General features: G+C 37.4%; 1 protein-coding gene across 2 annotated transcripts in view; it reads right to left on the bottom strand.

Annotated features, from left to right (window-relative positions):
- The window catches only part of Sema2a (Semaphorin 2a), a 259,723-nt gene that overhangs the window by 29,371 nt on the left and 206,731 nt on the right, over positions 1-23,621 (bottom strand). For both annotated transcript variants that reach the window (XM_088038686.1, XM_088038685.1), the window contains one exon: positions 23,043-23,130. In XM_088038686.1, coding sequence (XP_087894812.1) covers positions 23,043-23,130 — 88 coding nt within the window. The remainder of the gene's footprint in view (positions 1-23,042; positions 23,131-23,621) is intronic.

Below are 23,621 nucleotides of genomic sequence, written 5' to 3'. Positions count from 1 at the left end.
GTTAGTACAATTCGCAGCCGAATGAACAATAAGTAACTTTTTTTCGAATGTGGTTGGCTCAGTAATCGGATCGGTAGTGTCTGAATGTGCTTCGACATCTATCAGATGGAGCATGATGAAATTACAAAAAAGAAATAAATATGATGAATGTACTTTTGTTTGGGAATGATTAAATTTTAAAAGTTCCAATAGTCGATTTCACTTTATGGAATGTCAGTTCCGTATATGTCCGAATCAGTTAATATCCGGACTTTTATTCGAGTGGTTGTAGAGAGATTATCAACGCTGGCGTAAATGTGGCAGATTTTGTAGTCGCTGTAATAGTTTTTCACATTTTTCACGAAATCGGAACGTAGAAAATTTACGACCAATGAAAGATAAAAAGAAAATTTAATTTCAATCGGCGCGCATCCACCATTTTTACACGTGATGTTTTAAGAAAACATACACATAATAATTTGGGCGAGTGGGAACAGTCGTCCTGCCGTTTTAAAATATTGTCTTTGGCTTTAGCTAACGATTCCCGTGTTTGTTATCCTTGACATGTTGTTTTTGTCAAAAGCATGAGCAAACAAGGTAAGGCTGCGCCTGCCAATATTTGGAGGCAGCATCAATATTTCAATGTCTCGGAAAATCATCCCGATAAGATCTGAAGCCGTGTAATTGTTTTTAGGTCGTGACAAAAGAGAGGAAGCATTGTACTTGTGAATATTAAGACTTGAGAAGTCGATTGAGAAAAAAGCAATTAAAAATAATTGACGCCGGTAAATAATAAGTACAATAGATTTCAAAGGCACGCATTTCTTTGCAATTATTAATAGCTCCATTTCAGAGCAATCCATGCGTTAAGACAAAAGTTCGCAATGCAAATTAAAACAATGTGTAATTTTGTTCAAGATTCAATAGCAGGGACGCAATTATCTTTCGGCAGCTTATTCTTGGCGGACGTCGCGTTATTTCTGTTTTTAAGATAATGCCACAGACAAGTCTAAATACAATTTCACGGTAATATCATTACAATTGGCTTTTGTTGGCTTGTCTTAATGGTAGACGTGATTGACATAAAACTGCTACTTTCAGCCCCAGACTGCCGTATCACGGCACGTCTGTCGTCCTGACAGTGATATCTTGTCACGAGTCGTTCTCATCATAACGCAAAGGTCTGTGTACATTATTAAACTGTTTATGTCAGCCTATTCAAACATCGTGTCATAACAACACTTCACCATAATTCTGAGGATTTCCACCGATCCGCTTGTCTCTCCTAATTGAAAACTACAATTGGGTACAACTAGGGTGGCAAATTCTTCCACTTGTCGGCGCTCGTGTTAAAACTAATACCATTACAAAAGTATCGCAACAAAGCCGAATTTATACTTTCAAATGTGCATATCTTATGCAACACATCTGGAGGGAAAACGCCGAACGTGCTCTAGCAGCGAGAAACACGATATCTTTCCAGCTGTGGTTGTTTCCTTTCTACGTCAACGAAAAGGAACAACTTACTGACAACCCCGAAAAACAAGCGAGATGCTAAGAGATAAATATAGATATGTAAGTTCGGGTGTACAGCCACAAAACCTTTATGATACTCTCGAGTTAACGGTTAATACTCTTCACTTTATGGTAAGTGTATTGTAATGTTACCACAAGATGCGGAAGATACTTGTGTATCGTGAGCCGTGGGGAATTATTTCATTTACATAATATAAAACCCAACGCTACATTTTCTAATCGAAATCTCCGAGACATAGGCACTCTTCGTTATAAACTAATTTCAATTACCAGCGACAAAAAGGCGCGCTCTCATGAAATTCACAGCTTCGCTGAAATCAGTGGAAGCAAAGGTGAAGTATGCGTTCATTTGCACTTTAAGATAATTACAATTAAGGCCATTGCTTTAATGATACGGCACTTTGCGTGTTAATATAATTCGTGGTTTCCAATACTCGTTCCATTAGCATGCGCTTCACGGTCTGCAGATATAACTAGATTAGCATCTCCTTTGTAGCAACTTGCCGATGGTACGTATGTAGGTGATGCTATGCGCGATGGAAAATCGTCTTCTCTATACATGTCGTACTAATGACAGCATCAACCTACGTGCTATTTCGAGCTAAGCTAGCAAAGATTATTCCATTATTGTAATGTGTAATGTCAGTGGAGAAGACCGCACGTCGAGAAAGCATTTCACTAATTCGGAGCCGAGCACTCCGACGCCATTTTGACAAAGATCAAACATAAAGCGAACGGATTTAACGTGATTTATGGCGACAAGCGACACACATATTGCACATATTTGATCGAGAAAATGTCGAAAAAAAAATTTACAAAATTATTTCCGCCCGCGAAACAAAACAAAAATCACAGCCACGGTCTGGCCGAAAATATAAATTACCATTTTATTACTCTTCAACAATTCAACAGCGCGGATCGAACGGGTCCGTTAAGTTAGCCCTCCCCCCCAGAATTTCTATAAAATATAACACAGGCCAATGCGCTAATTATGCGTATTATGCGCCACAATTTTCATTTTTTGCGCTGCCTCCCCTAGAAAGTTACAATCATTTTTTTTACCCAATTGCGCCAATTAAAGTTTTTTTTGCGCTTCACTTTGAAACTCACAAAAACAGGAGTCCGCGTTAAGTTAGCCCCCCCAGTTATAGAATTTCTATAAAATATTACATAGGTCAATGCGCTAATTATGCACTATTATGCGCCACAATTTTTATTTTTTGCGCTGCCTGCCCTAGAAAGTTACAATCATATTTTTATTGCTTGCGTCATTCCCCCATTTAACAAAATTAATTGATTTTTATGTCAATCAATTGCGCCCATTATGCGCCACAATTTTCATTTTTTGCGCTACCTCCCGTAAAAAGTTACAATCATTTATTTTACCTGCTTCAGCCCCACCCAGTTAACAAAATTAATTGATTTTCATGTCAATCAATTGCGCCAATTAATGTTTCTTTGCCATTTACTGAAAACCTTCAAAAACAGATTATTCTGGTTACTCACAACTCACAGCTCATAGTTGACAAAGCTCTAAAAGTTGACGCAATTTTTTTTTTTTATCACCGATAGTTTTGGCTTCGCGACGCCTTAAATATGTAATTTTTAGCTAATTGTGAGGATTTGTAAAATCAACCCCTAATTTAATTTTTTTTCAATATAAATGTTTTAAAAATATCTCTGTTGTCATTTTAGATTTAATGTAAATTGTCTTCAAAATTTGAGGAAATAATGCTGTTTTATCAAATTAGTTTCCAATTTTATTACGTCAAAATTGGGAATTACGTTTACACCTATCTGGCAACATCTTGTGTCACAAAAGACATCTATCCTTTGGTTCGTTTTAGATTGTAACAAAAGTCTTACTTGGTGAAATTGTCGCTTTGTCAATGTAAATTAACGATTTCTGGTGTCTATAAAGTGCAACATACCCAAGTTAATCAAAATTAACCTTTATACGAGTGAATGAATTGACTTATGAAATTTTGGTGTAAACATAGTTTGCCACTGCGACGTCATAATTTTGAAATCTAACTTGATAAAACAGCGTTTTTTTGCAAATTTTACACGCAATTTGCATTAGATTGAAAATAAAAACTCAATTATTTGTATCATAGTTTAAAATTATACTTAACCGACGTCAAACCAACCGTGATAAAAAAAAAAATTGCGTCAGCTTCTAGAGCTTTGTCAACTATAAGCGTAAACAAATTTTCAAAATTTTATCTTTAAAATTAAAGACGATTTTGGGAGTGGACTTAAGTATGCCGGACCCTGTATAATTGGCATAATTGATTGACCAAAAAAATGGATTTATTTAACTGAAAAAGAAGGCTTGTGATTAACTATAAAAGTCTGTTTTTGTGAGTTTCAAAGTGAAGCGCAAAAAAAACTTTAATTGGCGCTGTTAAGGCATCATTGCCACCTTAACAATAGTTTCATTTGTCCACTCAGCAAAACGTAGTTTAATGTGTAGAAATAATTGTAAATAAGTAGGCCAATAGTATGTAAATTATGGTTGAATAGTCAGAGCAGACAGTGTTAAAATAACGTTCATCGAGAGTGGTTGATTACCTCATTTTATCTACCCTCTACCCCTATACTTCCTCAAACAGGCGTAATTGGGTAAAAAAAATGATTGTAACTTTCTAGGGGAGGTAGCGCAAAAAATGAAAATTGTGACGCATAATAGCGCATAATTGGCGCAATTGATTGACATAACAATCAATTAATTTTGTTAACTGGGGGGGGCTGACGCAAGTAACAAAAAAATGATTGTAATTTTCTAGGGGAGGCAGCGCAAAAAATGAAAATTGTGGCGCATAATAGCGCATAATTAGCGCATTGGCCTATGTAATATTTTAACTAACTTAACGGACCCGGATCGAACACAATTATTACGACCCAACTGTACTTTCGGAATATTTCGAATTTTTCCCATTATGAGTAAATATCCCAGAAATAAATTCCAATAGTAATAACATTGCAGTTAAAAATTAAGAAAGGCTATAAGGGAATTATTACCGTACTTACGTACGAACGATCCTCGTACCTAATTTAAAGTCTTACCAATAATAACACAGTCTAGCGAGTTTTAATTGAGGAGAGAAACATTAATCTATAATGGGATGCCAGTCGACGCAAAAGTCCGGTATAAATTTAGTTGTAAAGCTGTTATTTGGGACTGTCGTGACGCAAATGAAATAATCTGACTAAACTTTAATAAGGTTGGAATTGACGTTTATATGGTGGGAAAAATCGGTTTGATTCTCTCGCTAAAAAAAGTTTCATTGATGGTTCGAGTTCAACTATGATTAATTTATTATACTGTACAATCAATAATGTTTAAGTATGTTTCGATCTGCTACCCTGGAACATCTATTTGAGGATAATCTATTTTAAAGATTAAAAATAGATATATTGAGCAATAAAACAATGAATAATAGATAGGGAGCCACCTACACGTTTTTACAATTAAAATTTACATCGATATTCCATAAAAGATGTATGCGGAAAATCCACTTATAGAACCCATGACGTTTATGCAAGATATCTAATTTGTGAATATTTTATAAGCGTTCTTGCGTCCATTCATGAACAACGAGGTAAAAATAGTATATCATGGCATAGTTTATTATACGTTCTGTCTTAGAGTAGTGACTATATTTGGTTGCACACGTCATTTGTGTCACAAAGAGACGTCAATATTTTTTAGACTATAATTTCACATCAGAAACTTCTCCAGTTATTTATGGCTCTCTTGTAAGATATTCTGGACTGAGTGGGATGCGTTCAATATCTAATGCAATAAATAACCTTGCTAAGGTAGTAGTGTAAACAAGTATATTTAATATGACAGAAACAAATTTAGACTGGGAATCAATCATGTATACAAAAGTCAATAGTGTAAAGTGGGATTATATCTTGACTAACCCATTATTATAACTGCATTATTGACCGGACAACCAACCGTTCGGCCCAAACTTTATACAAGTTTTTATCAGTTTGGCAATCGGTGGAGAGATTATTTCAACAAACACTGAAATTTAATTTGTAGGGTCACTCAGTACGAACTTTTTCATTTTAAAAGATGGAGATAAAAAGTTTGCTTCATTTCCACGGCTTTTCAGGACAGCGTTTACATACTCGCCTCCAGAGGGGTCTCTCCGTCAAATTATAACCAATCGGCGAGTCTTTTGCCATAACAAAGCCGAAAGGCGACGCGCACAGCCAATGCAATTAGCAGTGTTGTCTCCGGGGCTGTTGTTGCTTACCGGAGAGACGCGTGACCGGACTCGTCGATAGTCCGGGGACGGCGTTGTCGTCCAAGCCTTTGACAGAGACGTGCTCAGTTCAGTCGCCTTTGGCACCTTTGAAGTTGGTGTGCTTAATTTAACGATGTTAACTGTTTTAAAATTGGCCAAGTTTTCCCTTTAGAGCTCCTTTCACAAATTTTGCTTGCGGTTTAAGCAAGGACACAATCATGGCCTTTACGCAACAATGTGAAACTCAATACTTCTTAATGACTCAGTCGCTTTACATACGCTTGGGAAGTAGTTGCTTTTAGGAAATTGATGCTGTAATTAGGTGACTTTTTGATGAGGATGTTTTCTTTAGATGTGGAGGCACGTGAGACGCCGATGCAGCTTTCATAGGGATCGACGGGACATAATGACGCTAATTGCGTTAGCCACGAACGCTGTAATTGGTAACCCTATATACGGTATCGCGGCTTTGGGGGCAGGAAAGGACGTGAGTAAAAAACTAATAGGCGGTGTTAATGCAATACGTCTAACAAAGTAAGAATCTTCCGTTGTTTTTTTTTTCCTTCTTGGAAAGTAAAGAGCATCAGACGTCTTGAGGTTATCAGTATTATAAATGATATTGTCTGGGTCGCGCTTTTTCTGAACCCACCCTTGATTATCATCCATTATCGTCTTAGTTGCGTATCCATCAATTAAGTGTGTTATTGCCAAAGCAGCACGTTCCAGAGATGTTCTCTCGAGGACATTAGTTGCTTATACCGCCACTGTCACGACAAGTTATAAACTTTAGCATACTCCGACCCTCTCAGGACCATGCTCGTTCTATTACTAGCGAACGAGATTACCCCTTTATTGAGCGATTATTATTAACGCAAGCCGCGTCTTCACAACATCGCTAAAACACCAATCACCTGAAAAAGCTCGTCTGAACTTTCCCTAATTGATTAAAGGATTAAAACGAATGCGTCGGTGACAGATGTAGCGAAACATTCGCCGAGGGTTTAAATTTTACAGCGGTCCCTCTAACACACGAACTGCATTCATTATCCTATATTGACATACACAAGCGGAATTGTAATGACGCTGCAACGACCCACACAATGGATTAAACCACTTTTCTTACTAATGTTTCGTGTGACACTGCAGAAAATCAGGCTTTATTCTTGGTATATAATCTTATTAAACGGAACCGGTGGCGGCTGTTTCACTGATTCAGCGTTCGGAAGCAAGGGTGGAACATTCGCTAACCCCACATGCGGACGATTCAAAGTTGTAATTCGATAAATTTAGCTGAGCTGCGTTAACGAATGTTGTTCTTTGATGGTTAATTGCGATCAGCGGAATTATTTCTTTGTGGAAACAATGCGCATTCGGAAACGAATAAGCGAAATTCTCGAAACAAACAATAAGCAAGAACTAAATTTAGTTTTCTAAAATTATTGTTGGGATTTATAGGGGAGGTAATAAGCTGATTTTTTTTAACCCCTCAGAAAATTTGGATAGATATGACTCATTTTAATGCGGGTAATAATGTCTGAATCATGCACTCATGCATATAAAGTCGTTTTAATCATCATCGGGCGATTGTTATGAAGACTTTAAATTTATATGAACCGATAAATTTATCAGAAAAGAGCGGATTTTATCAAGAATACAATCTATCTAATCGTCTTTAAGATTTAGTGAATTTAGAGACAACAATGAATACAAAGAGTCCACATTCTAAGAATGTAATGAATTCAGGATATCTAAAAGATCCAAAGCATACAACTGGCGCAAGATAATCCCAGAATAGAAACAATCAGGTTCTCAATATGGAGTACTTTTAGTTATTCAGATTTTTATTTCGTTCATTTCTTCTTTTAGTTCTTATACAGGGTCCGGCAACACAAAATCGTCTTTAATTTTAAAGATAAAATTTTAAAAAATGCATACGCTTATAGTAGATAAAGCTCTAGGAGGTGACGAAAAAATTTGGTTTTTATCACCGATAGTTTTGGCGTCGCGACGCCTAAGATGTATAATTTTTATCGATTTTTAAGTTTTTGCGGAAATACTCGCGAATTCAAGTTCTTTTTAACATAACTGTGATACAAACATTTGAGTTTTTATTTTAAATCTAATGCAAATTGTGTTTAAAATTTGCGAAAAAAATGCTGATTTATCAAGTTATTAGTTTACAAAGTTTAAAACTACGTTTACACCAAAATTTCACAAGTATCTTCATTCACTCGCATGACGGTCAATTTTGATTATCTCGGGCTTGTTGCACTTTTTGGACACCAGAAATCGTTAATTAACATCGACTAAGCGATAATTTCTCCAAGTAAGACTTTTGGTACAATCTAAAGCGAACCAAAGGATAGATGACATTGGTGACACAAGATGTTGACAGTTGGGTGTAAACGTAGTTCCCAATTTTGACGTAATGAAAATGGAAACTAACTTGATAAAACAGCATTTTTTCCTCAAACTTTGAATACAGTTTGCATTAAATATAAAATGACAATTAAGATATTTTTAACACATTTACATTGAAAAAAAAATTAAATTGACGGTTGAATTCTCAAACCCTCACAATTGGCTAAAAATTACATTTTTAAGACGTCGCGACGTCAAAACTATCGGTGATAAAAAACAAATTTTGGCGTCAGCGTCTAGAGTTTTGTCAACCAAAAGCCTGTGCAAATTTTCATTTTATTTTTAAAATTAATGGCAATTTTGGGGGTGGATACAAGTGTTGCCTGTAGACAAATGATTTTGAATTAATTAGTTAATTAATTAATTAAATATTGTCCAAATTCGGCACTTGCACAGACTGAGGAGTTCACTTTAAATTGATATTACATTTGACTAAATTTGACTGAATTTTAATTGCAAATAATACCAATTTTTAAAACCTTTTTTCAAAATAACAAACTAATTTGTTTTCGACGATAATTGAAGAAATTTTAGCTTGATGAGTTTAGACTTAGAGCTCTTACAAATCTTGATATTCTTATTCGAGTGATCTGACTGAAGTTTTGACTGCAAAAAATTGCAAAATCTCAGAACTGCTTCAAAAATCCTAACCGAGAGTTACATTCGGCCATAAATTGAGTAATTTTGATTAGGTGAACATGAAATTGGGTACTGTTATAGTTTCTTTAAATATACAGGGTGTCCCAGAACTAATGCCTAGCCGAAAACCGGGCATATCGGAAAAAGCTGTGAATGTATAAATTCACCAACAAAAACTGAGAAAAGACATGACAAAGTTGACCAATCACAAGGCCGGGTGGAAATGGTCTGGAGGATACACTCGCGTGTTGCTAAGAGACCAGTTTAAATTTTCTCCTTTGAATTTTGTATAAATAACCTGGTCCACTGTAAACTTAATTGACGTTAAAATGACAGACTTCAATAAATCAGTTAACTCTTTGAACTTATGGTGTGCAGAAACGGCTCATCGTACTTTAGGGATTGACTAAAGGGTTGAAGACCACTGGTTGACGAGCGATGAATGACAAGTGACAAGGCGGCAGGAGAATTGACACAGTGGAAAGCCAAGTGGAGCGTGTCAACGGCGGTTTCCCTCACTTGCTGGTTTTCTAGTTGGTGTTTGGTATTAACAAATATCTTAACAAGGCTCAAGATGTACTCGGCGACAAAATGCCTTGAAATGTGTCTTATTTTTGGAGAGTGCGATAGAAATTCGGCTTTAGTAGCAAGAACACATCGAAAACGTTTTCCAGGTACGGACAACAAAACGATTCTTTGTGCTATTTTTTGGGCTAGACAGACTGGTCAGATATTACCAAATTGGTGCGACGTTTGTGAAACACCAAGTCAAGCCAGAACTGTTGAAAATGAAGAAGCCGCTTTGGAAGCAGTTGATGAAGACCCCACGCAAAGAATCCGAACTGTGGAACGCTAGTTCGACATCGGAAGATCTTCTGTACAAAGAATGCTCGCGACTGATCACAGGCACCCGTACCAGAGTTCAACATTTACTCCCTTAGGATTATCCGGTGAGAAGACGTTTTTGCAATGGCTTATCAACGAAAGCCGCTGATTTCTTCCTCTGGGCTCGCTTCAAATATGTTATTTATGTTCAGGGAGCATGTGGATGGCATCACGCATGAAATTATTGAAAATTCATGTTAAAGTTTGGTTAGAAGAGGTCATCTGTGTGTCCAAAATAATGGTGGTTTGTTCGAGTATTTAATGTAACTGTTACACCATGTGCCTTGTTCTGTTTCTTGTTGTAATAAAAGGTTTTTTTTAGAACTGCTATTGTGTGGTTTTCATTTGTCAAATTGACATTAGACGTCAGTTAAAAAAATGTAGTGGACCAAATCAATTTATCCTGTTTAAGATTAAATTATGAAACCTAGCAACCTTAATATTATGTGTGCTTTCGCTTCTGGGATTGGTCATTTTCGTTAAGCAATTTCTCAATTTTGATGCACATCAGGACAAAACAAATTGCATTTTTGGCATCCTGATTGCTGTCGGCATCCGCCCTTTTTCGGCTAGGCGTGAGTTCTGGGACACCTGTATGTCATTTAATGGAATTTGACTAAATTTTGACTGCAAAAGATAATTTTAGAACTTTTAACTGAATAGAGTTCAGGCGCTCTTGTAGATCATAATGTTCTCTTTCCAATAACGCCAAACGAACTGTCTTAAAAAAACAAATTTTTGGGTCCGCTTCTAGAGCTTTGTCAAATATAAGCGTATGCAAACTTTCTAAAGTTTATCTTTAAAATTGACGATTTTGGGGGTGGACACAAGTGTTGCCGGGCCCTGTAGATTTTAAATGCTGATCCTGATTAAACATCAGCAAAGAAAAGTAAAAATAATTCTAGAAAGAAAAAATTGGCAGGGTGTTCAAAAACAAACTTCTAGAGCCAAAGAGACAAATTGTAGTAATTTTCACTGTACAGAGTGTTTTTACCCTACTAAAGTCTGCATCTAAAGACCTCAGTACCGTGAAGTGAGTAAGTCGTTGGAACTCGCGGTCTGAAGCGGTCTTATGCAAACGAGCGAAAGCAGGTTAGTTCCAGAGACACGGACCAGATTTGTTCGCAATTGTAGCAACGGGGCAGTATTCCCCTAATATCGAGCGTCATATTCGCCGCAGAAGTACGGTAAGGGAGTGCGTTATGTAGTAGTTAAACGTGGCCGTTTTTCTGCTGCATCCATAATTTTGCGTGAGAGAGTATCGAGGCGGAAAGCTAGCGAGGGCGTTCGGCAGAGCGTGGTGCGTGAACACGCGGTAACAAGCGGTTTAGCATCAGAGGTACAACGGAGCGTGTGGTAAGCCGCTGCCACCAAAACTAAAGCATTTTATGCTTATTAGAATCCATTCGTTTTCCTAGCTGGTGTGTAGTTCAGGTGGACCCTCTCAGTCACGAGAACTGCCACTTTATTACGTCAGATCGGGTCTAGTCGAGTTATACTCCGGAACATGAGACCATTACTTGAATTAGCGCTGGAATTTATGGGACGGTGCGTAAACGCCTTTCGAGATGATAACAAAAAGTGCAACACGCAGTTTATGGACGGAGAGGACGAAACAATAGGTGCTATGGATCCGGAACAGTATTTTGGATCATCAAGGACTCGTCAGATTGGTGGTAATGGTGGCTTTAATGGATGTAAAAAGTTCTGATGACTCTTTGTCTACCTTAACGACGCCTCATTACCCGTTTGAGAAAAAATGTATAAATTAAGTGTCTTTGTGTGTTAAGTATGTGACATCCTGCCGGTGGTTTTTTCCTTTGTGAAATGGTACTAGTTTCTCACATAAACCAGCGCTGGCGCCCATCTGTTAGTTTAACGTGCCAATTAGTTGAGCTAGCCTCTATAAATGCACGTTTATAACAAGCTGCCTCTAATAAATTTCCAGCGGTTATTTGTCGTTATACAAAATTTCCAAGTTAATTGCGAAATTTTAAAACCTCGATTGGTCGCAATAATCATAATTCCCAGCAATACACCGCGCCGTAAATTGACAGTCATTGTGTCGACCATAAAATGAATTAAGGCAAATAAAATGTACTCGTCAGTTGAGTTGGAACTGCGACTATTATTTCTACAGCTGCAGTAATCAATCATGATGAAGGCACGTTATGCAGTTCGGTCGCAGAGGGACGGAAACTGCTTTCTAGCCATCATCACGGTTAGTTTGTCAAAAGTAGCGTGAATGAAGTGGGAGGACTCTGGGTAATTAATACTATGGTGATAGCCTGGTTAGATAGGACCTACAGGCCACCGTCTACAATCCGCTGTAATAGCCGAGCAGACTAAATTAGATCGGGTTATGTCATTATCTCGGATCCGGCTACCCGAATATCATGTGATTACAGCAGATTGATAACATCTTTGTTGCTACGTCATCATGGACCACAAATTAATTGGCACTGATACTGTTAAACAACTACCGATACACGCCGACACCGATCTTCATTCCTCATCGTCTTCCTTTGTGTAATAAAATTTCAAAACTTGTTTTTCCTTCCTGCGACGTTAGATTAAGGACCGGAAAGTTTCTCTGCATTCGCGCAAAAACTCGTGTAGATACATCTTTATCATTTTTGGTCGCCGTCAAGCGTATTTCGTAAATCACTTTTACGATTTTCTATAAACAGAACGTGTTGTTTTTTACTTTATTTAGTTTGGACGGCAAATCTGCCGGAGGATAAAATTGACCAAATCTTCCGGCTGGAAATCGTCTCACGACTACGCGATGTAATAACGGGGAGTCGCGGATATGTCTCATTTCTCCCCGTCGGTTTCTGTCTCCAGCAAATCGGACCATCTCGTTTCGGTATGATTTATACACTGCACACAAAACAGAAAAAAGACCCCGACGCATAAACTTCATCGACTGCAGATTCAATTCCCATCTTGTCATTACGGAACGAGACACAAGCAATATTTACTCTCCTTAATCGACCATGGAACGTATTTCACTGCCGAACAGCTTCCGCTAAAGCTCAAGATTTTTTCATGCCCAGACAATAACTCCTAGTCACAGAGCTGCGTTACTTTGGCTCGAAAAAGTATGATATCTGTCTAGATCGAATGCGATCTTCCTTCAAACGCCTTTGAACTTTCCACTTTCAACACTTTTCTGACAGCGTCGATAAAGCGTGCTCTTTTTGCCGGAGTGACCTTCGAATGAGTTCCATTTCTTAACGTAACTTTGTTGGAGTCCTCGAGGTCAATAAGTCATAATAGCGCGTACGATTCGAAATAGAACAAGACATAATAATCTCACGACTCGACTCGACAAGACTACAAGAAGTTATGGCATCGAGTAACAAAGTTGTACGAGCGATCGGAGACTGTGCGTGATGTCGAAGGAGCGAAGTCACTGTCGTTGCGAACATTCTGATAAATCAATTACTGATTCTGTCGTCAAACTTGTAAACTCCATTTAACGTGTTCACTCATGATGTGGTATTAATATTCAGTGGTGAAGTTGACGTTTTCGGTTCTTTCGTTTTTTAAAATATTCATGGCAAAATTGAGAAAGAGGAGAGGGATAATAAAGTAATGTAGTGACAATAAGAGTTTGGTTTGTTGGGTGTTATTTGTGTGAAATATGAGTCTTTCGGCCTTTATCCCCTGCTGCTCTAATGTCCGATGAGCTGCTACTAACTCGCTGCTGATATGAAACTAATGATGCACTTTTTGGCTGGCTTCTGATAACTCGTGATTGATGACGTGGATAGAAGCACTCCAGCGGAATTCCTAGAAAGGCCAGTTTTTTCATTTCCATGTTATACAGCATGTCACGTGGAGCGAGAAAACTCCTTTAAACGAAGTCTATTTCGCCGTTTTATGAATCTATAAATAACATAAAAAGTAATGAATTCGTTCGCTTTGAGTAAATATCTCTAGTATATATTTAACGCTTTTGGAAGATATATTTATCTTTCTGTCATGCCTTCCTGTGCAAGCGCGTTCTTTCGATAAAGTTTGCTTTTGTGATTCCTCACCGTCTACATTTATTCCGGTTTGGAGACACATTCCTTATGGTCCTTTTTTAAGCAAAGCCTGTCTCATTTTTGTTTGTTTCTTTTGAATAAAGATGGATGTTCCCATGTCACAACTTCCCATCATTTGTTATTTAACTGCATCTTTAAACTTTCCTTCTAATCCGCACAAAAAGGGTCAACTTTTTTTCCAAACCAGTCATCTGAATTTAAAAGTGGAACGATTGCGGAAAGTTATGCCCTTCCACGTTATTTGCAACATCGCCCAAAGGCCAATCTCGTTTTACACAATGGCAATAAATTGTCGTCTTATATTCACAGTGAGTGGTTGCATTGAATGCCTCCCGTTCTCGGCAACATGTACGTGCAACCTACGGGAGATAAACTAAAATGAAGATTTTATATCTGTTCTTTTTGTGACAATCTAGTCTCTCCCAGTTGTAAACATGTCTAATCTATCAAAGTGAGGGCCGGTATCGCACCCATCTCTATATTTCAGGCAATTTGTGCAGCGTTCCCACCAGATTGTAGTTTCCATTTTCCAAGTGAGGCGCCGGCAAACTTTCCGGACGAGTTAATAGGATTAGATTTTTATGGACACTGTCATATGTTCTTTTGTGTTTACAACTACAATTTACTGTGTGCGCAGAGAATTCGTCTTCCGACCTCTCAGACTACGTTACCGTTAAATTTTCATTATCGCCAAGAACTTTCACAAAATGTAATGCATCCAACGGAGCGACATTTTGTGCAACCATTAAGGCCATGTTCTTCTCTTATGGGCAATCCCATGTAAAGTTCTGGGAAGTTTTCAGACTTAGTTTTATAGGTATCAATTTCGTTCAAAAACTCATCTGTTTGTAATACGATTCTGTAACGATTGGCCGAAACAAAAAAATTATTTAAAAAAATCGGCAAATTATAATAGTTTAATAATTCGGAATTTTCAGAAAATTCCATAAAATAGAACCTGTTCAAAAACCAAGTTTTTTCTTCGACCAAATTGTAGAGAATAAACTTGTGATGACATTGATAAAAATATGTTTTTATTTAAAATTTAATGCCAATTGTGTTTAAAATCAGAGAAAAAAACGCTAGTTTATCAAGTTACTTTTTAAAATAATGACGGGCAGTGAGTGAGAAACCAACTTTTCACAAGTCACTTGATTCATTTGTATGAAGGTCAGTTTTGACGCGAACGTATTGCTAGACGAAGTGATAAGTTAATAAAATTAACTTAATAAAATAACATTTTTCTTTAATTTTTAATTTCAAAATTTTTTCTTTTAAATTAAAGACGATTTTGGGGGTGACAAAATGACTGTAATCCCTAAACCTTGAATCATACATAAAATTCACAAACTTATATCCATTATAATTCATATTATACAGGATGTTTGGTAAGTAAAGCACCAAACTGTATACTGTTCCAATTCTTCTAACGTTTTTATGGCAGTACCACCCTTAGAAACGCTAATAACCCACACAATACCCCTCATAAATTTCGGTTTCGACCGTCCAGAAAGGTTTTAACAGGACCGGATGCATAAAAATATTGCATCAACAAATTCTGTTCAATTCTGTTGCAGCCCAAGCAGTAATAATATGCCGCAAATTTATTATTGATTTTTCGATTAATTTTTTTGTGATTCATTTTACGGGCGGTATGATAATTTAATAGCTACCTATAGATTGATTTATACCTACATACATTTCCACTTTTGATTCTTACTGAGTAGTAAATAAAAGATTTGGACTTTTCAAATTTTTTTAAAATTACGGATGGGCAAAGAAACAGCCACATAGTGCTTCGACTGCCTCCTTATTACTGTGTTCTGAACCCCATCAAATTAATTTGGAGCTCTCTGAAGAGATCGATTTGGAAGATGAACAAGTTTTCAAATTTAAACTCGATTTGTGGAGAAACTGTGTTAACCATCTTCAACAAGTTGAGTACAGTTAGGTGTCGCCTAATTTTCCCAAATTTGTGATTGATTTGGAAGAAAGCGACAGCGATGAAAATTTCACTGAAAGCGACAGCGATTGATTTCATTCTAATTAATTAAAAAGAACAAACATGTAATTGTGTTTACTTTAATTCCGATTTAATTCTTATTCTAAACCCGGCCCTGCCCCAAATTCGGTCTTGACCACTTTCGGATACCTGAAAATGATTTAAAATGGGGTTGCTTGCACTTTTGAGAACCCTCATAATCTTTGCGGTAATGAGGACTGTGTGCCATAAAAACGTTAGAAGAATTAGAACAGTATAACAGCAATATTATGAAAGTGGTAGTAATTAAAATCTCGAAGAATTTTTTTTCTGTAGCATTTCTTGTAAGCTTCTAAAAATTTTTAGAAATCAAGTCATTTCGTCGAACAAAATCTCACACATGTCACACCTGGCATTTTGTGACATAGGCGTACCTGACAGATCTAAATACCTGACAGATGTGTCAAAGTGTGCTGAATAGTTTCGCAATGGATTTGAGATTACAGTAAATCATTTCTTGGTACAGCGTTTATATCTTGGTCTAGATCGGAACAAAAGACAATTTGAATGGTTTTATAATTTTGTATATGATATATTTTTCGAATTAAATATTCAGCATCAAGTACAGTTGTGACAGTTGTTTGGCATTCTCGTTTTTTGTCAAAACGTTTTTTAATTATTTTTCGAGTTTTGATTGGTCAACTTTAGAATCTTATCACTTTTGCAAGAAAAGCAATAAAGAGAAAATTTTCACTCAGACCTCTTTCTTATCAGCGGTCAGGCTTGGACCCGAAACCCCGCGGATACCGGGAGACTACTGTAATTTTAATCGTCCAAAAATATCTTGGAGTATTATCGAGTCATAATATCGATTTAATTTATACAGTTTCAAATTTGGTTTCCAGGTAAAATTTACAAATTTCTTAGGAAAATTCATGTGCTGTTTAGCAATTTTGTGGGGTTTGAAAAAAAATAATAGTATTTTTATTGCTGCTGAAAAGTTAGGAGTGGACACTGCAAACAGTGTCTAATAATACCACACTTTCGGATCACAAGAGAAATGTGCTTCGAAATTACCCCGTTGTAAATTTTTACGCCCAAAACCGTTCTATCCCTCAACTGTTGTGTCTACCCAAACAGACTGTTATAAAATGTCCAAGTCCCGCACTTCTTGACAGGTATATGACAAGATCTGAAAACTGAGTTGGGCGAAACGTTTAACATAATTGGATGAAAATTTCAATGATATAATTGATCAAATAGAAGGTGATCCTGTCCCAAAGGGTGCAAAAACGGTCCCTACTCGGCCACTTTCCCCGATCAACGGTGGTCAGAAGGGCCAACAATGCGGGCACGAACCGCGAGATTATGATAATCTGTCATAATCTCCTCTCCATTGTGGAGCTTTTTCCCAACAAAAGTAGCAAACTGGCAGTTCGCACGGCTGTCCCGTGATTTGTACAAACAGCTGGAAGCAGCCCTCTCCGATGTGCTCTTCTGATATTTCTATCATGTAATTCGACGTGATTGACACATTGATTTGTTCCCAGATTACCTATTGTGTGTTAGTAGGGTCGCAAAACGAATTAATCCGGTGGTAATACGTAATTCAGTACCTTAATTATGACACAGCAGCGTCTGATTTTTCCAAGGGTTTCTCCTAATCAAGTTCAGAATTAGACTCCGAGGAACGTGGTACAATTGCAGGAAATGGGAGCATATCGCTTGGATTTCTACTGTATGCACTTCCAACCCCTTTCAATGTATTACGAGAGTCTCGATAATAGCACTTGCAGGTTTAATTACGGTTCTGTATTGAAATAAATCTATTGCGTTTACATTAGGTAATCATGTTTACTTTTGATCTATCCTAACATTACGTGTTTATTACTATACGTGTTCGAAGCGTTATCATGGTATTTAAGCTCTCTAGAAGCTCCAGCTTTGCAAAACTCATCTGTTGTCAGCTAATAAAATGATCTGCTGGGGTGAAGGAACGCTCATAATTTTCGACGCTCCTGACAGTTTCAATTCAAACTCAATTATTTGTTGCTATGCTCGTTAAAATTGTTTTCGAACGATACCTTAAATTGGTGTTGAATGAATAAAAAAACGCGGAGACACACCTGCAACGCCACAGAAAATTCTTTTCTAATTGAATCTAGATCGAATGCCTTGAAAGATTTCCCCGCATGTCTGTATTAAATAAAAAGCGCTCTAGTGGGGCCAAGGTGCCAGATCCACCTTGTTACAATGTTAAAACACAGTAATTTTCTTTCACGTTGTCAATTATTAGATATTAAAATTTCGCTGCCCTCGTATGAAATTTAGATCAGCACACAATGATTAATGAGTGTAATTTTTGACAGGTATTTCAAAATCACCCTGTCGATATTTGAAAGCTGGTACGCGCTTTTACGCAATGATTATGCAGCAGGTCTATCCAATTTAGCCCAATTATGTTTTTGTCCCGTCACTAACCTTAATTTATGACAAGTGATGATAAATCATCTTGATCTTCCTTGGCAACGGTTCAATTTCGCAAGTACGCTTTCAAATATTTTTATTAAGAATTCTGTTGAATAGCGCCGACGCAGCTGTTTTCCGCTATAATGTGGCTAGTCTGCAGTAAATTACAGTTATTTACAGTAACTACTGGATAAAGTTGTTACTCTATTACAGATTTAGTAAATCACAGGCCATAACAACCATTAGAAGCCTCTTTGTTCTTTTCTGGCTTTTATCCAGCGATTATACTGAAATCTTAAGCTCCAACATCACAAATCTAAAGACGTCCCATTCATAACTTCATTATCTAATTGAGGTATTGCACACATCCTCTTTTCTCTGCTCTTGACGGTATGATTGATCGTCGTTCCGAGAGATAAAAAATTGTTTTCTTCTCTCTGCAATTAGAGGCGGAAACGTAAAAGGTACGCGTCAGACCACGTAAGTCAACTTTACCAAACTGATAAACGTTGGGTTGTTTATAGATCTACCCGAGACCGATATGGTGTTCGAAAGCGCGGAAGGAGTCGGTACACTGCACTATTTTCAAAACATTATTTCTGCATGAGTGTGTCTTTTCAAAGCACGGGTTACTCACCGCTTATCGAATACAGGCAAAAGGCGATATATTATACAGTGGCGCGAGTAGCCGGAAGATGTAAATGCGTGCCATTTCTTGATATCCGACGATACTTTACCTCACCCAAGGGAATTAACACGTTCACGTTGCTGAACATCAAAAACAACTCTTTTACTGAATTATTCGACGCTTCGACGGCGGCTCATTCAAATGCGTCTTAAAAAAGAACCAACTTCGGGGGAGCAAACAACCGGGAATAAATTGCCCACTTTTAGAAACAAAAACGGGTCGAAAAAACGGCAAACAACTTCATCACACTCAATTAACAAACTGAGCACACTTAAAAATTTGCAAGTACGTTTGACTGCGGTAGAGACAACTTCCGTGGGTCAGTTAACAGCTCCTGGTGGCTTATGTTGTGTGCTGTGGTGGTTGCCTGATATTCAATTACTTCCTTGTGTTTACAGTTCGTAATCTCCGCTTTGTTGTAATAACTGACCACTTTGTACTTCCTTCCTTCATTGAATAAATATTCACCATTGTTTACGGGAATGAGTGTTTCGAAAGTAATCAAAATATTTATCACTGTTCCATTTGAGATTAAACGGCATCCCGAATATTTTCGAGTTGGTTGACCACATTCGGCGAAACCGCGAGCATCAGCATGGTATAAATTAAAAAACTTTTATGTGCGATAAATCCTATTTATAACAGTTTAATTTAATGTATAAAACGGATGTTGGTCCGTTCAGACGAACTTGCACGCATTTCCATGCGGGGTCGGAATTATGACTGCTCTAATGAATTATGGGTAATGACCAGTGTCCACTCATAATGTGTTTTCCCTGAAAAGCTCATTAATGTAAATGCTTACCAACCCCCCAAATGAAACAAAGCGCGCACCCAACGACTTTTTCAACGATTTTCATTCGTTGTTTTTCACCAAAAACTCTACACTAGTTACAAAGTCATTTGAATTTCGTGCAAAATTAAAATGTTCCATTTATACTCGAGAGTTGTGTACGGGTATTTTGTTTCCTTTTGTTTTCGAAATTTAAAAACGGGTAAAAACACGCCAAATCCAATGCATATCGTGTTGTTGCTTACGTATTTTGATAAAAACGAAATTAAAGTTGCCTTTCATGGAAAACATTCGTGTCTGTTTCGTTTAGCACGAAACGGGGGGGTTTTATCAAAGAGGCACCTGTCAAACATTTACGACGCTCGTTTCGGGGTTGTGCTCCATTATTAAGGAAAGCGCGACATTACAAAAATCAAAGGGTTACAAGGACGATAACTAGTCCTCAATTTAACAGAAAGAAAATGCTCGACTTTTAGGATTTTTCATTAGAAAGATTGTCTCCCCTAGCACCACAATTTACCCGCGCCCAGCTGTGCTGTGTTGTTGCATTTGGGTAAACTGTTTGTTGTTGATTAGCGCTTAATTCATTGCTGTTAAGCAGTGCGAAAAAGTTTGCTCGGATTTCCGTGGTCTATCTACATTTTATCTGTAAGTTATCAAGTGCGTATTATTGGCCATTAACATTTCGGCCGGAAATTTGAAAGGAAGGTGTGAGGAAGCATGATAAGGGCACGCCGTCGTTCAAATGGAAGCCACCCTATAAGGGGTTAATGTTGGGAGGTAGTCGAACATTTAGGGGGTGATATAATTTATTGTTTTTAATATGAGACAGGATGAAAGTGTGTGACTTTTAAAAAGCACCTCTTTCCTTGGGATTCAAACTAAGAAGTTAAGACACGAAATCCAATTAAAGGGGTAAGGAGAAAAAAGCGACCCTATCAGATTAAGTTGTAAGATAAACCGGAGCTGACAATAAAAGGAAAGTCAAGCGTTTTAGAGTCGATTAAATTTATATAGATATTATACGTATAAAACTAGTTTTTTCGGTGTTTAATTAATTGAGACCACGAGAAAATCTTAAACTGCAAAGTGCCCATAAAAGCTCAACACAATGAGGATTTACCCTTGCCGTTTTATCGGTAGGTGGCAGCCACGACTAAGCTGCAATCAAAACTTCCAGGATTAAAAGCAAGTTGACGTAAATCGAAATTGTCGAAATTTTGACCCTTGAACCTCAAGTATTTAAATTGGCCTTTAATTCAGTTTTTCCTTCCTGTCTCATATTTCACCGTTATCAGATGCCTACATGGTGTAGTTTATTTGACGTTCTAGTTATTTAAGATTGTTGATAAGGGGCGGCGCTGCCCGAGGGTAGCATGTTTTGACAATGCGTCACACCAAACGCAATCACGAAGGTTTTTTGCCAAGACTAAATATTACTCCCCCAACTCCCATAACTCTAAAGAACAAATTCTTCGCGCCTCCAAGTGTTTGTTTACCTTTCCATTAACTACGAATGCACGAGAATAATACCCCAGGTTATTAGATCCGCGACTCTCCCCTTCCAATCTGATAACGCGACGTCTGATATTCATACCCTGCATTGATTTTGTAAGGCGTTCTTATCAAGATTTATGTCAATCTCGGGAAATGGGCACACTGCACAACGACGCAAAGTAATGGGGGTTTACGAGACCGTTAAAAAGTTTATTAAAAACTCCCTCGTTAAAATCAATGGACAGTTAAAGAAATAAGTAACGAACAAACACTGCCAAATTACCCCGATATTTCTTTTAATTAAGGAACGAGCCTTTTCATCCCGATTAAATAAAACGAGGCACGATGCTTCCACATTAAAGACACGAAAGCGGACTAATTGCAATAAATAGAAGCAATTATGGAAACACAGCGCAATTTACACATACGCTCGGAAAACGATCGGAAAATAATTACATCCGAATTATTGCTTTAACGTACATTGCACGCTTGAAACTGTCAAATAATATCGCCAAATGAATAATTTATTTTGCCAACAAGCGTCAATAAATTTTAAATGCAAAATTAAAAAATACAAATTCAGAAGGGAATTCAATTAATTGCAAAACTACAATTCAATCCGGGCACACGCTGCTTTTTTACGTAAAACTAAACAGAGGATTCAGACTAGACCCATGAGGCAACTGCACTGATTAAACAAATCAAATTTATTGGTCGAACCTCTGTTTTAATTAGTAATGAATGAAAAATTGCCTCTCGCGGAAAAAGAGTTAGAAGCAGCGCCGGCAACTTGGAGAGCACTTAAAGCTTATCATTTCCTTTGTCGCAAATCGCATCAAAACCTTTGCGTTCGATCCACGTTGAGGGTAACCGAAAAATTAAAATTTCAACAACCCCTTCAGGTGGCGGTCTGAATAGAACACCTGAATTTTACATTAGTCAAGCAAGTCTAATCTGTTAGCTCGTTTAACTCGCTCGCTTCTACTCAATTATTTGGCGATCAATTTCAAGGGTTTAGTCTTGAAACCGAAGTTTGAGAGCGCTTCGTGAAGTGAAGCAAAAGTTGAAAATTTATGTATAATCTAGGAAAATCGGAAAAGTTGAAGCCACGAAACTATAACCTGCGGATTGCTCACTTTATACCTATCTATTATTCGAGTTCTTTTGTTGAACAACGAGGTGTGAAAACTGCGGGTGATGTATGCACTGCGCCATTGTTTTCCGAAAGTGCATTGTTATGACCTTACCCCTTTATTTGTGCTCGAGATGAACACGGTTTATTTGGGGATTATCCCCCTGCATTTTATCGAGCGTCTGTAATTAAAAGAGATCACGTTTCATATTTTCGGTTTAATTAAGAAGCTCCGCATTGGAAATTACTTATCGGCAGAATTATTTAGACAATTCGTATCTATGAACCGGAAGATGATTTAAACACGCAACGGTGCGGGAATATAGATGTTTTAATTACGCCGCGATTTTAATTATGATTTCGACAATAAATTATCATAAAAATCTTTGGGAATTAAGCACAAAAGGATGTTTGCTCGTAATTTGTTTATTCAACGCAGCGTGTCTTTCGGTAATTAATCAAACACTGTAACGCTCACATTCTCCCGAGAGTGTTATCACAAGCGCACCTCTTGTTCCCGAGCCTTTTGTCTGGAAACTTGAACACTTTTTGCGCCGTGTTTTATAGGCTGTTAATTTCAGATTTATTTATGTACACCGTAAATTCATATTATCAAAGTGAAATTTAACAGTGGATGCACGAAAAATAACTTTTGTGCGAATGACATCGTGAAATTTATGCTTTGATGATAAATGAACTCACATTGCTCCGACGTAAAGCGAATCTCTTTTGCTGTCCACGTAGAACGTGCGGTAGTATAACATCCCACAAGAGAACTCTCGTACATGATCTGCAAAAGAAAAACAAAAGTCAGTATTAATGGCTACGAAATCGTTGTTTCAAATCAGCGCCTTTTGCACAATTTGCAAATTTACGGAAATACGCCACAAAATGTAACGAAAGTGTGCCTTATCTTGTCTCCTCAAAAACGTTTCAATTTTTTAATCCACTTAACTTTATGCGTGCTAAAATTGAAAGTGAGTTTAAAATATGACATAATGTCGCTCCCATTTGCATCGTGGTACTACAAGTGTCTCTTATCTCTCATACATGCAGCTGCTCGTATTCTCGTAAAAGCCAAAAAGTTCCCAAGAGTTCAAAAATGATGCAGAAAAATGTTGTACGAGCGATATTACAGCCTCATATATAGTTAATTCGACTTTATGCATTGAGGAAAGAAGGGAAACGTTATGCATTCATACTAAAAGCTTCCAAGACAAACGTTGACACAAAATGAACTACTGGCATCTAAATTTGAATTTTTCACCACCGCTGTTTTTC

This window comes from Gnatocerus cornutus, chromosome 6 (genome assembly GCF_029298725.1).
Source record: "Gnatocerus cornutus isolate USDA-ARS CGAHR chromosome 6, icGnaCorn1.1, whole genome shotgun sequence".
Taxonomy (NCBI): domain Eukaryota; kingdom Metazoa; phylum Arthropoda; class Insecta; order Coleoptera; family Tenebrionidae; genus Gnatocerus; species Gnatocerus cornutus.
The sequence above is the reverse complement of the archived record's forward strand: the minus strand, read 5'-3'. Positions and strand labels throughout refer to the sequence as shown.